This window comes from Phaenicophaeus curvirostris, chromosome 17 (genome assembly GCF_032191515.1).
Source record: "Phaenicophaeus curvirostris isolate KB17595 chromosome 17, BPBGC_Pcur_1.0, whole genome shotgun sequence".
NCBI lineage: Eukaryota > Metazoa > Chordata > Aves > Cuculiformes > Cuculidae > Phaenicophaeus > Phaenicophaeus curvirostris.
Genome location: NC_091408.1, coordinates 3,334,963 through 3,351,399, shown reverse-complemented (window position 1 = coordinate 3,351,399; position 16,437 = coordinate 3,334,963). Strand labels below are relative to the sequence as shown.

Sequence of the window (16,437 nt, the reverse complement as noted above, 5' to 3'; positions counted from 1 at the left end):
ATATATCTTAAATAAAATAGTTTCTATAGGGAAGCAAGCTGCATTGTACATCTCTAGGTCCTTAGAAGAACTGACTGAAGGCAGAGGCCTGTCGTACAATCCACACACTAGAAAAGAGCGAGTGTACATTCATGCTGCAAAGTTAGAAAAGGTGGAAGTTCCAGATGGTGGGGGCAGATCTCCAAACCCAAGCAGTGGATGCAGTGAGTGCACTAACAAGCGCTCTGTATTTCAGAGTGAGGAAGTTCTACCTTTCCAGTCCATACAGTCAGGAAGCAGATTATAGCAATGCATCTTCCAAGAGTCTTTCTATTTATCGTAACACGGTCCTTTCAGTCAGTCAAAAAGAAGAACAACTCCTAGCACTAAAGGACCAGCTGTTTTATTTCTTTGTTCCAGCTGGGAGCTGGTAAATCAGAGCTGCATTTTCAGTGTTACAGACCAAGATCAAGGCTGTGCCTCCAGTTGGAACAAAGGAAAAGGATTGTACTATGGCCTGAAAAGACAACTGCAGGACTGCCCTGACCATTTTTAATAAAGGATTAGCCTTTACACACTCTGATTGCTGAGCACAACACTGCCACCAGGACAGCTGCTTCCCCAACCATGGTCAAACTCTTCCCACGCCAGAGCATAAAGCCTAGCGTATGTTCTAAGTGGAAAACCAACAAAAACTCCTTGCATTTGTCCACAAATTCCCTTACAGCACCCGCCTACCTTTGGGGCAAAGAACACACAAGTTTTGCCAGCTGAGATTTTGGCCAGAGCCCCGTTTCTGGGCCGACCAGCAGCGCTAAGCGACCGCAGTAACGGATACGAGAGCTGCATCTAGCGGCGAGGGTCCGGTCGCAGGGCAGCGCGTGCAGCTCCCCCGCAGCCCCCAGCACGGCTGCTGCCAGGGCTGGAAGGAGTTTGGAAACGGCGGCGTTAGCCATTCTCCTCACCCTCTTTTGAGGACAGCAGCACTGGAGCTCATGCCAACAAAGCACTCGTGCAGCTCCCCAAGGGAACGTGCACGCACCCTGCTCCAAGAGGATGAGGAGGCTGTGGCTGCTGGTAGTGTGTAACGGATGCCGGTCTTCGCAAAGACGGCTCTATTTAATTTGTAGAAACGCCTGTAAAATAACCACCTTAAACAGTTCCCAGAATATAAAACTTTCCATGTTTTCTGCCCTGAAGGCAGCAAGCACCGGCCTCTCACCAGCCATCTTTATAACGAAGAAACCGATAGTAGCAAAGTCCTTTAAAGCCTCTAATATCCCAGATTACAAGCCTGTAGGACTCATTGAATTTCTCACACCACTAAGATGGTTTATTTTCCACACCTCACTCCGTTTTATTTCTAAATTACAGTTCTACTCCTGCACTAGCAGTGTCAGGACTGCCCATACTAAAAGGAGATGAATATAATCTAATTTACAGTGTCTCTTAAATAAAATCATTTCTTAATTGAGAATACTTTTAATCCAGGAGAAGAACTGGAGAAGCCTTACACGCTGGGCCTAGCCTACTGCACGGCGTCCCCTCAGGGAGTGCCATGTCTAACACGTACACGCACACCCACCCCAAACCAGCAAACTCTCCAAGGAGAAAGTCAAACGCGTGACAGGAGGGGTTTTGGGAAGGTAGGAAGGCAAAATGGTTTTTAAGATCTGCCTAAAAATAGCTAAATAGTGCAGTGAAATGCTCTTAAACACCACAGACACCTCCACTGACTGGCAGCCAGTTTTATGAGCAGCTCTGAAGACAATTTCTAGCTGAGCTTTAGTGAAAGGGGCATTCCCAGCTGGAGCCCAGAGAGGCGAGCCTGGCCTGCCACCAGCACAGCCAGTTTCAGGACTGGAGCAGGGCATTCCGATTTTCATTTGCCCCGTTTGCCACGGCCTCTCCTGGAAGGTTTGCCCGTGCTCCCCGTGGAGGAGCTGGCAGAAGATGCCACTGCAATGTTGATCTGTCCTTCCTGGATCTCCTGCCGGGTCTCAGCTGGGAGGTGATTGATTTTCTGCTGTGTCTCCAAGTAGAACATGACATCCCGCAACTGCTCCTGGATCTCAGAGATCTGCAGGTCCTTCTGTTCACAGGTTTCCTTTAATACTCTTTCCTCCTCCTTCAGTTTGTTCTGAAGCAAGGCTTGATTTGCTCGCAAACACTTATTCAGTTCTTGCTCCTCCTTCAGCTCGTTGGAAAGTTTAGCCACTTTGTTACTCAGCTGGGAACACCTTACAAATAGAAGCAGAAATTAGGAAAGCTGGGCACAATATCAAGATCAAACACCACTGCATCCTTTCTATTTCCAATCCCTCAGGACAACCGACTCCCAGCTGTCCCCAGTGCCACCAAAACCACCCAGAACTGGGTTTTCTGGCAAAATACAGGCAAGGGGAGGCAATACAAGAGGACTCTGAGATTCCTCCAGGATTTTCTATCCAGCTTAAGGTTTGCTAACACCTGCTCGTCTGTATGGCGCCACCTGCACATGGAAGAGGATGTTGTGAAACAGAATCCCTTCCTTTGTCCCTCCAACTGCATAACCCAGAAATTAGGCAATTTTGGTTTGTACCAAAGGCCAACAGAGGGAACAGGCCGGGGGCGTGGGAGCACGGGACTGTAACTTCGAACACACATCTGCAACTTATGGAACAGGTGTCAAAAAGGGCACAGAGATTACATGGGGTTCTTGGAGAGCTAAGGGCAGTCAGGGATTCTCAGACAGTGGCTCCTGCCGCACTCAAATCCTGAAGAAAGCACTTCACTCAGAAGCAAGATCCTCCCACAAGGATATCAGTAGCCTCACGGTTCACAGACAGTGCTTCCCTGCTCCTAATCCAGTGGTTTTGCCCTGAAGTGTGCTGGCATCATACACAGGCTCCTTCCCACTAATCAAGGTGAGCTGCAGGACCCACAGCTCACTGGCCCAGGTGCCCTGCTCCAACTGGGACTGCTGGAGAGGCAACAGCGCCAGAGGCCTGGTGGGCTGGGAGGAACAGAGCACGCAGTCCCACCCAGGGAGCTGGAACACGCTCATCTGCACAATCCCCACGCTTGACATCTTTAATCTAGGCACTTCCCAACATCTACATTTTCCTCCGTGCTGGGTGCGATGCCTCTGTCGTGCTGCCTTTCTTCTCCCTGGATGTATCCGCCAATTGTAAAACAGACCGGCGTCTCCTTCTGAGCAAGGAGAGGAAGGATTACTGAATGCTAAATATGCAGCCCATGTAAAAGGAGCCAAGAGCCCAAAAGCTGTGTTCCACTCAACAGGCACTTTCAATTTGTGAACACCTACAGAAATGAAAGCTTTTTATAAAAGAAGCTGCGTTCTCAGTATACCAGCTTAAATAGCTCAAAATTGCCCAAGAATAGCAAGATTTTTTTTCTTTTTTGGATGTCAGTGCGCGGAGTTTTAATGGCTACATGGAATTAAACCTGGCAGCGGTACCCACTTCCTTTCGACAGACTGCTTTTCTTTGAGCAAGTCATTCAGCCTCTGTTCCAGACTGTCACACTTCTCAATGGTCTCTTTAAATTTGGTCTTCATGTTGTTAATCTGTAAAAACAAACACGCAAAGAGATCAAAGTCCTGTGCACTTTCATTATGACATTCATTTTTCTGGAGCGGTTTCTAGACTTTGACCAATTACGATATCCAGCGTAAGCAAAAGCTTTGAGTCAAGAAAAGGCTGAATTTTGATGAAGACCCCCTGCGTTTACAGCTCGCAGTACCCCGACAAGGAATCACGTTGCCGTGGAAGCTGCTCACACACAACAGCAGCTCAGGCTGCAAATCTGTGCCAGGCGCCCCATTCAAACAAAAGCTGCATCAGACCCTTAACTTCTTACCGACTGCAGTTAAGCGTTCATTTAGCCGTTCTCTGGGATGCTTGTGTGTCTGTCAAATTTCCAGCTTAAGGCTTTACAACATCGAGCTTCCACTCATTTTAAACTAAACCTCAAAGAAGTTTGGTCAAAATCTGAATATTAACATGCTCCTTCGCTCCACACTGACTCAGCAGCTTGCTGTCATAAGGCACTGACCTACTGACACCAATATCTTACTCATGCAAAACACAAACAGAAACACACGTACATTGGCTTCCTCTTCCCCTCTACTTTGCAACTGCTGCTGCTGAAAAAAAAAACAGGCTCTTGTTCTCCAGGCTCTGTGCAGAACACATCAAAACCTCTAACATAAGACTTAGAGGAGATTTCTGGACAGAAACACTTGTTTCCCCTACACTAGTGTCAAAAGCACGCTTGCGTGGAGTGGAGAGAGGAATTTAAAGGAAAAATGCTTTCCTGGAGGAGCAATCTGGATAAATGTCAGTGTCAGCACACATGGTGCCTTGACTGATGCCAGAGTCAATGCAGAGCAGGTTTCAAGCCTTGCAGCCTTAATCAGTGAGTGTTTATGCAGCTGATGGCTAATTTGGGGAAGTAGCCTCAGCACCGATAATGGAATACACTGCATAGTGGCACCGAACCAGACAAGGCTTACGTGGAGCAAGTGCCATGAATAAAATTCTACGGATCTTTAAATATGAAACCACATTTGGGGCACATATCAGTCATTTCACTTTGAAGTTGTTTTGTGGATCATATTTCCCAGTCACAAGCAAGACAATTTTTGCTATATCTTTTCCTTCTACAGGGCCCTCTAAGATTTCTGGGACTACTCTTTAGACCCAGGTCACTGACCACTGCATCAACAGTCATCATTTCTATATTTATAATGCTTCTTAACTGCAGATACTAAATGAGTAATTAGGAGTCGTGCAGGAAGTTCAGTTAAGGACTCAACCTTAAATCCCGACTCACTTTGAACCTAGTTAAAAGAAGCTACGTAGAGAGAAAAGCATTAAAATATTCTCACTGGATTTTTGCCCATGACATTTTGAAGCAGTCCTGCCTACAGAATGCTTTATAGGACCAGACTCTGAACTTTTCCCAAAGGGTGATGAGGAGAGATAGAGGATCAAAAAGAAAGGGCAAATCAATATGCATTCGGAGCAGAAAGACTTTCTGCAGCCGAGCAAATTAAAGTCATATCATCTATGCTACACTAACCTTCCCTAGAGATACGCGTCAGTGCGAGACGGATGGCATTGGCAAGCAGGGATCCTGCAGCAGCACAGACTGGTTTTCACCACTGCTGCAGTTTCCCGAGCTGCACGTTTAAATCAACCTTCAATCTAGGTGGCAATCTACCTACTTCTGCACCGCTGAGCAGCAAATTGCTAGATCTGAGCATCGAGATAAGGGATACGTCTCAGAGCCAATTTTCTCAGCTGGTAGTGAAACAGGCTACGCGAGACCACGTCACGCAACGCTCGGGTTGCATTAGAGACCAAACAGCTCCATCTCCCATTTAACTTAGTGTCCAGGGCCCTGTTCCAGCAGCTTCACACACACCCCGAGCAGAGCTCACCTCTTCAGCCGTATCCTTTTCTATTCGGACAATCTTGTTTTCCCAATAGATTCGCTGAGACTCCAGCTGGCTTGTTAGCAAATATGAGTACTATAAACACAGAAGGTTCACACAGGACAGTCAGCTTTTCCATAAGAGTAGTTATGCTGATTAAGAAGCCCAAAGGGCTCCAATATAAAAATCAATTTAACCAGATGAAATTGAGCATACAGGACATTCTGCACATACGTGCACGCTGCAGATCGAGCAGATGGGTTTCACCAGTTTGGTTTTCAAATCAAATTACTTGATTTTTTGTGTAGTCAAGGAAAGCCTTTAGAGCACGACAGCAAGGATCATGTAAAAGTTCTGCCAAGCCACACCCAGTATCATACCAACATCTTTTTAAAGATGAGACAGATTCTTCATAGTAGTAGCAATAAATCTCTACAAGTTTTATACTCCATAGGAAAATGAAGCATCAACCATCCCTGTCGCAAGTGTGTGTGATCCCAAAGGCTGAGTTGCCAAGCTCAGAGCCCAAAACCCAAGACAGCAGGGTAAATGCACATATCATAGAATCATAGATTGGTCTGGACCACGAAACTCATGCTATTTCGCTTCCTGTGCAGGGAAGCAGGGACACCTTCCACTGGATCAGGTTGCTCAGAGCCCCATCCAACCTGACCTTGAATGTTTCCAGGGATGGGGCATCTCCTACCTCTCTGGCCAGCACTCAACCACCCTCAGTGGAAAAAAAAATAAAAAATTCTTCCCAATATCTAGTCTAAACTTCTCCTCTTTCAGTTTAAGACATCCAGCTTCACTCCAAGAATATCACTGGCAAAGCATCCCCAGCTGTGTATTAACATTCACAACTATTGTTCTCCAAAAAGTACAGCCCACTCCAATATTATTTTGGCATCTGAATGAGGATATATGCCTTGCATCCTATCTTTTCCCTCCTGGTTCTGCAAATGAGTGATGAGAAACTTGGAAAGCATGCTTATTTCTTATATGGCTAATGAGCACCAAATTAGGCATTCGTTACAGAATAAAACATGTGCAAAAAGCTTTGAACCATCTCGGTATACAAGAGCGCCAAAATACACTGCCAAATTCTCTCTACAAACATTTAAATCTCAAGCTGGATAGAGAGGTCTTACATACTTTAAAGTACTAATCTCCAAGAAAAAAATAAGGGTTAAACATAGTTGTCTTAGCATCTAAATGTTACTCAGAAAATTCATGGAAATCAACCAAATATTTATTTAAGCAATAAGCTTACAAAGTCTGGTCTCTATGGGCTGTTCCTCCTCAGACAGCCTTATGTCTAATGCAGCTGAAATCATGCTGCAGTGTACCTGCTCACCAGAGCAGTGATTTTGAGTTTATCTCCTTCACCCTTCTAGTTCAGAAAGGAGAATCTGGCCAACAGGTACAAAATAATCACCATCTGTTCAAGAGAGGGGAGCAGAAGACTGGTGTGAGATGAGCCTGTCAGCTTTCTTTGCAAGCTAAGGTAAGCAGAGAGTTGTGGATTCCTACATACTTGCTCAGTTCACAAGCTAAACTATTCAAATTGACAGTTCCACGCATACCCTGGCTCCTAAGCCAAATCCCAGCTCCACTGGGAAGAGTCTGGTGAGTGAGTCTGGGCATTCGGACCCATTTCTCTCTCCAATGACCTCAGTGTTTGTAGCAGCGCGACCAGCTAATCTTCAATCTACCGGTGAACACAGGATGAAACCGCAGCCAGCTTACGCTGAGCTGCATTGGCTCTGCAGAGCCAAGAAGAGTTGTGGTTTTTGTTTTGTTTGTTTGTTTTTTATTAAAAGAGCAGTAAGAACATCCTGCTTCTGCCTGAAGATGATTGCCTGCATGCAGGGAGCAGGTCTGCTGCATAAGCTGATGTAATTTTCTTGTAATCATATCTGGATTTGAAACACTTCCACACAGCAGCACAGTGCAGAGTCCAACAAGCCAAAATATTTACCTCTAATTGTAAGGCATCAATTTTCTCTTCCTGACACATATCTCCCTCGCACTCATACTGAACTATCTTTCCATCAGTTTTACTTGCAACGAGTCGATGGACGTAGTTATCTGAAAAGAGAAAATTCAACCACAGGGAGTTTTGCCTTCAGAACATCCAGGCTGACACTGGTGGAAATACTTTATGCAGCACGATTAACCATGCAGACTGCTGCAACAGCGTATTAGCAAGGCAGAAAGCCAACAACAGATGTATTTGTTATTTAGCAGACTTCACGCAGACACCTTACAGGATATTTATTACAATAGCCCATTCCCACACCTCAGGGCAAACTGATGGAAAGGGAGCAACAAACACATTCCACAGAGAATACAGGACTACCCCAGTTCATTACAGAATCCTGTTCTCCCTCCTCCATCTGCTACAGACCTGCAAAACCTGCTATTAGAGAGATGTCCCGAAAGACAAGATATTAGCACAGATGCCAATCTCTTCATCTCCAAGCAAACACTATCACAAGTACTCTTGCTAAGGGGTCCCAGAAGCTGTTTTACAAACAAGGTCATCCTACAGGAAAAAAAAAAAAAAAAAAAAAAAAAAAAAAAGAGTGCTTACCTCCAGCATAATCCCAAACTCTGTGGTTGGTCAACTGCATTGCGTAGGTGTGCTGGGTCTCCTCAAAGTGTTTGTACGCATGTCGACTCACATATCGGCCACAGCCTATGTGCCCACATATTAAGCAGATCCAAAGGTTCTGTCAACAGAACAAGAAAGCTCTGTCCATACAACGCTGTCAAGAGGTGGTATCGGTGCCTTGGGAAAGCGTGATCTGACATGGACAGCTTGCTGATGCCGGGTACGTCCAAGTACTTCCTTAGAAAGCAAACAGCATTTGCTTTTTCCCCTCCTTCTTCAAAGCCTCACTCAGCTAGAGGGCTAAAAAGAGGGTACTTGCTCATTCAAGCCCATTACAAGTCTGCAGGTGCTGCGTACATTGATAGATTACCACAAGCACGGATGTAGAACGGCCTGGACTAATGAACAAAGCACCTCAGCAGGACCACAAAAACAAGATCTGAAGAGCACAGAGTAGAAGGGACCACCAAGTTCAGTGTCAGTTTAGCTGCCTGCTGTCATACGCATCTTATCATGCACACTCTGATCAGCCCATGTGTCAACACTTCTAAGAATCAGAAGGATTCGTCAGAACAGGAAACCTGGGAGGTAAGATTGCTTCCTAGTCCCAGTACTGATTCCAACTTAAAAGGAAAGCAGATATACCACTGACTGGTAAAGTCAGCCCAAAAGCAGCCACAGAACTAACCCCAAAAGCAACTAGAGCAGCTGTGCAGTCAGATCTAGTCTAGATCTCACTCACCATCCACCCACCTACTTACTTCTTGAACTCCACACTCAAAACACTTGTTCTCTTCCACTGGCTCAGGCGTTTGGCAGTATCTGCAGACAGGACACCTAGAGGGCAATAAGCACCATGATTAGACACAAGAAGCGCCATCTTAATATTATGGTAATTAAAAAGAGAGTCAAAGACCTCAAAGTAAATGCCTTACGTAGTGGGACACTCCCTCCTATATGTGTGCATCTCTCAGTTCACATTTACTGCACCCAAATTTGCCTCCAATGCACACAAGGCTACTGTTTTTAAGACAGTAAAGCACAGGAAAACAAAGAACAGTTCTTCCAAAGCCATTTCACAATCTCAACTTGATCTGGTTTTGCTGCAGTTGAGGCGTAGAGAACATCTGCAACCAAAAGCCTCAGTGGGGTTGCCAGCAACCTCAGCCTTTACTAGCAAGCAGAAAAACCCACGACCAAGCTCACAAAACACTTCACTGTCTCAGCCATAAACACCACAAGAAGCATTCGGATAGATGTATTACCCATCTCTAAACGTTGCTGCCAACTGACCTCTTCAGCTCTCTGCTACCTGCAGGGTTTTATGCAGCAGCTACACAGTGTTGTGGGATGATGCTCTAACTACCCTGCTGAGGACAACCAAGTGACAGAGGGACAGAGGTACCTATGCTTTGCAAACATACCCAAGTACTTAAAAGAACCCTAAGGAGACAAGGAGATGCTTCAATCTCACCACCAATGCAACAGATTCAGTCTCAGCCCTTCCAGGAAGAACATCCTTTAACTGTACCCCAAAAGAATCAGTAGCAGGCACTACACTATCATTTCTTTTGAAACCACACCACTGTGCTGCCACAAAGAGAGAAGAGCCAGGACCAGAAGGAACCTTTGTCCAGACTCTAAGCACTAGAAGCCCAGCTAGGGAGCAGAGTAACTGAGGCCGAGTATCCTGCTGCCAGAATTGTTTATGTATTTTTCATTAGCTCCTGGATAAGCTACAGAAATATTCAAGGGAGGAGACAACTGGATTGCAGTCAACTTTCTATACAAATTCAGGCACTCACAGCCTCAGTGGCGCCTACGCAAAGTGGACAGGGATCTTCTTTTATCGCTCTCCTAGACTGGAAGCGTAAGTTTGGCTTGTCTATTAGGTATTTAATTGCTATTCTGGATCTTGCTCCTACACCAGCTAGGCTCCACTGCTTCAAATTTAAACTGGTTTTGATTTATGGGGCAAAGAAGCCCATAAACTTGAATAGCTACAAATCTGATTAATCTTATCAAGGTTCTGTTACTTTGGCTTATAAATAATACAGAGAGGGCTAAAATTTTCATTACACTCCACCAGAGAATTAGGCAATCGCTGGTACCAGTGACAGAGAAGGAAACAGTGAAAATCAGCAGCTGCAGTACCTGTGACCGCCTGATGTGCAAACAGGATCCAGAAGAATGGAAAATATGCAAGCTGATAGCAGCACCTGGGTGCCAGTCAGAGGCTCTGCAGTCAGGAGCTCAGACACAATGAACTCCCTATCACAGGGATATCAGGGATGGTAAGAGCAAGAACAGGAAAGGGTTAGCAGCAGTGAAAAGAAGAGCTGGTTTGACAGGTGCAGGTCCAGCCCCCAGTGCTGCCCAGTGTCGAGGAGGGTATCCCTGAGGCAGAGACACCGGTGTGTTACTCCAGCCAGGAGCACCAATTCCCATTGCTCAGGCCGTGCTCACCTCAAATAACGCAGCCTGCCTAGAGCAGCTGCCTCCCCTTCCCACTTTACTGGTTGATCTTGTCATCATCCCTTCCTTCCCTACCTCCCTTCTGGCTCTCTTTCCAATCCTCCCCCGCTGCACGCCTGCTCTTGCTCAGCTCTTCCTGATCCTCTCCCAGCATCTAAGTAAGACAACAAGACTGCAGGGCTCCCAGAAGGACTCCTAAGCTCCAGCCAGATGTGCAGATCTGCCTACAGCACAGCCTCAGCTACGCCATGGAGACGAACGACCAGAGAGACACACAAGACTGAGCGAAACAGGGCTGTGTGTGCATCCAATGCTGTTTCCCCCAGCGTTTTCATCCTCCAGTGTTTTAAAACAACGAGCATTTCTCTACCCCTCCCTTCCTGCTGTAGCAGCGAGGCCCATGGGAAACACTGTTCAATTACTTTTGGCGGGGAGACTTCACTCTAGGAGTCCCTTAATGGGAAAAAAAAGAACATTAGAACTTGCAGTAATTCCTACCCCCACACTCTGACAAGCAGAACCAGTCTCGTCAGCACATAACCACCACGCTCCAAACAGAGTTTTAGATGTGGAAATAAAGAAAAGCCTCTTACGTGGTGTCCTCCCACCGCTGCAGACACTGGCTGTGAAAGCTGTGGTTACACAGCGTGGTAAGGATCCCGTTCACGGACTCATCCATCCTCTCCAGGCACACTGTGCACTTTGGGAGCTCTGTCAGATCCATCACAGGCAGACTGGCTCCCTTCAAAAGAACACACAGAGACAAATTGCTCAGCACCTTCCAATCACCATAAATTAAGCACCCACATAAGAAAAAGCCAAAATTCTCCCCCATTAGTAGGGGAATAAAAACACTACCAAGTAACCCTGTGAGTCTGCACAGTGGTTAGAAATGTATTAAATAGAAGTGATTCACAGCATCCAGAAGAGCACAGCCAGGATTCTCTTTGCAGCACAGGCTGTGTGGCTGCTGCACCCACAACCACCCCATTCTGTTCTCTGGATTCACAACATCTACACCCACGGCAGGGTTAGGTCACAGGCGCTGCAGTGGGGAGGCACGAAGCCCATGAAATCACCAAACTCAACCAAGTAGCAATAGTATTGGAATGGGAAATGGGTTTGAGGTTGCTGCACTTGAAGTCCAGTCCAAATAACCATGTTAAAATTCTCTGAAGTGCAGGGAAAACAAAACAAAGCAAACTTACATCTTCTGATTTGAAGACTTCAGCCCTTTCCACATACACCAGCTGGCAAACGTCCTCCTCTATGGAGTTAAACTGCCGGCCGTTGCATGCCATATAAAAGCTATCGGCATCAGCCTACGCACAAAACAAAGGAAGCCAGGTAAAGAGAGAAAACTCGCAGCTGATACAACCGAGGAAGAGGAGCAGAAATCGCTGTATCCTCTCTTCTCCTCTCCACGAAGCCCTGTAATCCCAGAGGAGATATTTCAGACAGTCAGCTCCTGCCAGCAGGCATTGCATCTTGGCACCAGGCTTAGCGTTACCACTTGAAGACAAGACGTGAGGTTCACAGCAGTGACAGTTACTCTGATATCTGAGCGCTCAGCGGGAATAACGGATTTCCCTTCAGCTTCTCTTTTGCCCTCCGTCAGCATTTTCAGCGCATTTGCAAAGCAAATTTGGTCTCTGCAAAAATTTAAGAGGGCCACATGGCAGGACACCGGTATCTGTCAGGGAGAGGATGTGGGAAAGGATCCATTTCACCCGCCACAATTTGGCCATGCTCTGAACCGTGTCCGAGAGTCACATGCAAAAAGGCAGAACCACAACAAAACCTGTCAAACATCATCCTTTCTCACTCAGTAACCTCCCAGAGCCCTTTCTTTCACAAACAATCACACCAGATCGAGGCAAATTAGCAGAGTGTCACATTCCCATATTCCTGGCCACTCCAGCTAGAAGCATAAAGGCCCACGAGATTTGCTTTTGCTGCTTTTAGTGCTCATTGGGGAACAGGGCTTCAGGGAACTGCCTGAGAACCAGGAATTTCAGGGTGAATTGAGTATAAGTTCATGGTTTGCTGCAGGGCTGTTTAGCACTAGATACTGGCCCATGAAATTCGATACAGCAATATACAAAAAGCACACAAATATTGCCTATGTACAACGGGCACAGGAAGCATCTTGTGCAGCATTCACAGCCCGGGGAAACCTCTCTCCTAAACACAAAATAAGTCATTTGCAGTTGGGAGAAAAGGTGGTCCAAGTCCACACGAAAACGGGCAAGGGGAATGCTTAAAGGTACACAGGAAGACCTGTGAGCAGCAAACCGTGTTACCAATTCATCCCCTAGACTCTCAGTTTTGAGGCCACTGTCCTTTTCACACTGTTCTGGCAGTGGCTGGGAGACCACCCAGCTCCTTAGAAAAGCAGGATAAGTCTTTCCCAAAAGACAAACGGAGCCCTAGAGCCTGAGTCATCTCTGTTCAGCACAGTACAGCGCACCACTCTTATTGAATATGCTCTGAGACAGCAAAGAACTGAGTACCCTTAATGCATTTTTGAATAACCTGCCAACAAGAAACAGCATAGCCTGAACGCAGCAGACTCTTGCCTCCAGGTCAAGGTGTGGGACTAATCCTAGTCAGCAGCCCCAGGGAAGCTCTGGGCAATAGGACAGGACTGTTTCTCCAAGGGTAAAGCACAGTCTCAGCTAAGAGCTGGCCAGTGAAGCCAGACAGCACCCCCCAAACATCAGCTGCATAACAAGAGAGCAGACCTTCCTAGAGCAAAAGGACTTCCAGCTCTTACCTGTGAGCTGAACTTTATCAGCACCATGTACTGGTTTGGAGTGGAATCTCGGATGATTTTCATGTGCTCTATTACTTCGTAGAAGGAAGCCACAAACTTCATCAAGTCGTGGCTGGTCATGGTAGCAGGGACCGTGAGGATGCACAACATGGCACTGCGCCGGACGTCTTCTTTTAACGAGGTCATCTTGCTGGTAAAGCAACAGCGACACGACTTCATCTTATTTCAGAGAGGACACAGGCACAGCTGGACACATCACACTTCCAGCAACTGTTACCACAGTAACTTTGCTGTTGATCTTTTGCACGTTTTTAAATATTGAAAAAGAGAAGCAAAGGACTGTGTTAAGCGTTCAGCGCACCCAGGTGAAACTATGGCTCTTTAGCAAAGGATTAAACCAGGCAGCTCCAACAAACAATGGTTTTGTCAGGAATAATTTGACATCTGTTTTGTTATAAAACCAGCTGAAGCTGGCAAGCTGCAGATGCTCAGGACTATTCCTAGAACAAATGAACAATGTTTGTTATTGATTCAAATGCCTGTTTTGCATCTACTGATCCTTTCAGCAAGACCTGAAATGGAAGTTCTCACGCAAACATAAGTGAACACTGTGGAATTGTAATTCCTGAAGTATGGGATGAAACTTGCTGCTTCAGACAGCTCCTCAGACCTGACACCAAGACCCCCAAGATCACAATTTAACCATGGGATCCCCCAACAAACCGTTTTCTTAGGAAAGCTTTTAATTTCTTAGGAACCTGCGCTCATCTTGCACACTTACAGCCCCTGACACAAGCTCTCTCCACCTGGAGCGGCACCACCGGCAACTGGGAGCCCCTGGCCAGCCTCATGCCCCACCAGGAATGCGAGGAGCCCTCTCACGGGTGCGAGTCACCCTTCCTGTTTGTCCCAGCTCAGGAGCCACAGCCCCAGGGTGACAGACTCACCCTTCCGGCTGTCAGCATTATTCAGGAGCACTGTTAGAGCTACAATTAGAGCTACAATTAGTCAAGCATTCTTACTTTGTTTTGTACAGATGCATAATGCCGTGAACGATTTCAACCGAGGGATTCCCACTGAAGAAGGAAATCTGGTCGGGGAGCTGTTTTGACGGCGAGTCTGGAGCAACCTCACGCTCTTTACTTTGATCATCCTGTTTATTCTTGTCCTCGACAGATGCAGCTTCTGAAGATTTTCTTCCTTCCACGCCAGCTTTTGTTTCATCTTTTACATATCAAAAGTTTCCACGTTACTAATGGCGCATCAGAAATATCTGCTGCTCCCCAAGCACAGCCCACACGTACAGAACAGCACCCCGAGACGTCAAATTACAGCCCTGGGAAGCAGAACGCCACACCGCTCCTCCCTGCTGTTCCAAGAGGACTCCAGAGCCTCTAGGAGGATGCCAGTGATGCAGATCAAGCTGGGAGAGTTTGGCGCTGTGCCTGGTGGAATCCCAACCAGCACTAATGCCAACACGAAGCAACAGGGATGAGTTTGCTGAGCAGGGCGGAGGGGAGCCCTGAAGTAGCGGGCAGCTTGGACATTCGACACTACTGGGAGTTACAATCCCAAAACTTCCCCTCTATCAGGGAATTTAACGGCTGTAGAGCTGAATGGTCCCATTCCTACAGGCCAGCAACTGGCAGGCAAATCACTGATCTGCCCTCAGCACAACCCAGAGCAATTTAACCCTTTACAGACCAGGAAACGTTTACCAGAAACAACTGATTCTCCATACACTCCTTAGCTTCTCTACTTGTTTTCTAAACCACAGGACTGACTTGAAACCCACACACCTGGTATCACCACCACCATATCCCCAGACCGCCACCAGCGGGGAGAAGCTCAGAAAGTGCTGCCCTCCCCTTCCCCACCTCGGGGCCACCCACGAGCAGGGTGGGTGACAGACCCAACAAGCAGCGCTACCGCCCCCGAGGCCGGTACCTGGCCGCGGCTGGATGGTCTCGATGATCACATCTGTCATCTCCCTGCGGCCCAGGTGCTGGTGGAGGATGGCTGCCCGCTCCCCAGGGCCTTTCCCCTCCAAGCAGGAGGGCACAGCAGGCGGGGCCGCCCCGGTGCTCTCAGCAGCCATCTCTGGAGCTGCGCAGGGAAAAGAGGAGTTAGAAGCAGGGCTCCCATACCGGGACCCACCAGGCCGGGGGCCCGGAACCCTCCCAGTGTGCTGGGGGTGGTAGGCAGCAAGGAGACCCCGACCCCTTCCGCGGGTCCTGGGGGTGGCGGATAGAGCAGAGGAGACCTCGAGGCCCTCCCCAGGGGCCACCAGGAGACCCCGAACCTCTCGCCGGGGGCCCGAGGACGACAGGGAGAACCCCAGCCCCTCCCCAGGGGCTGCCATGAGACTCCGCGCCCCTCCGCGGGGGCCCGAGGGCAACGGGGAGACCCTCAGCCCCTCCCCGGGGGCCACCAGGAGACTCCGAGCCCCTCCCCGGGGGCCCGAGGACGATGGGGAGACCCTCAGCCCCTCCCCGGGGGCCGCCAGGAGACTCCGAGCCCCTCCCCGGGGACCCGAGGACGATGGGGAGACCCTCAGCCCCTCCCCGAGGGCCCGAGGACGATGGGGAGACCCCGAGGCCTTCCCCGGGGGCGGCGGACAGGGCGGACCCGCAGAGCGGGCGCGGGCCCCCGGTGTCAGGCACCGAGCTGGGCCCGGCAGAGGACTCACCGGCCGCGCTGTAGGCGAATCCCGCGGGCAGCGGGGAGCGCTCAGCCAGCTCCAGGCGGATCACGACCAGCGACACGCTCATGGGCCCGGGGAGAGGATGCGGCGCCGCTTCCGTCTCCCGCTCCTTCCCCTCTGACCCCCGCCGCGTCGCGCGTCTGACGTCATCGCGCGGGGAGGGGCGGCGCCGCCCCTCCCCGCGCGATGACGTCAGACGCGCGACGCGACGGGGGCCGCGGAGCGAGGGGAGGACGGCGCTGGTGGGGGGGGCTGCGCCTCGCGAGACTTCCTGCGAGTTCTCGCGAGATATCCGGACGCGGTCTCGCGAGATTTCGCGGCGTGTTCTCGCGAGACTTGGCGGTTTGAGGGGAAGGGCTTGGGGACGCGTGTCGTGGCCTGTCGAGGCGCGGGCCTTGAGGGGTTGAGGTGGGATACAGGGTCCTTCTTGCCGCCTCCTCCTCCCT

At 48.7% G+C, this 16,437-nt stretch overlaps 1 protein-coding gene across 2 annotated transcripts; it reads right to left on the bottom strand.

The window, feature by feature from the left end:
- Positions 1 to 1,712: 1,712 nt before the first annotated feature.
- On the bottom strand, positions 1,713 to 16,134 carry BRAP (BRCA1 associated protein). 2 transcript variants are annotated; one of them, XM_069870663.1, is made up of 12 exons: positions 15,977 to 16,134; positions 15,235 to 15,387; positions 14,310 to 14,511; positions 13,288 to 13,477; positions 11,720 to 11,833; positions 11,105 to 11,253; positions 8,798 to 8,873; positions 8,016 to 8,154; positions 7,401 to 7,510; positions 5,426 to 5,515; positions 3,444 to 3,547; positions 1,713 to 2,219 (listed from the first exon to the last, which is right to left on the bottom strand). In XM_069870663.1, the coding sequence occupies exons 1-12, from the start codon at positions 16,056 to 16,058 to the stop codon at positions 1,862 to 1,864; spliced, it is 1,767 nt and encodes a 588-aa protein (XP_069726764.1). In that variant the 5' UTR covers positions 16,059 to 16,134; the 3' UTR covers positions 1,713 to 1,861. The 2 variants fall into 2 exon arrangements, with proteins under 2 accessions (XP_069726764.1, XP_069726762.1); XM_069870661.1 differs by having other exon boundaries at positions 15,235 to 15,393; positions 15,977 to 16,116.
- Positions 16,135 to 16,437: the final 303 nt, after the last annotated feature.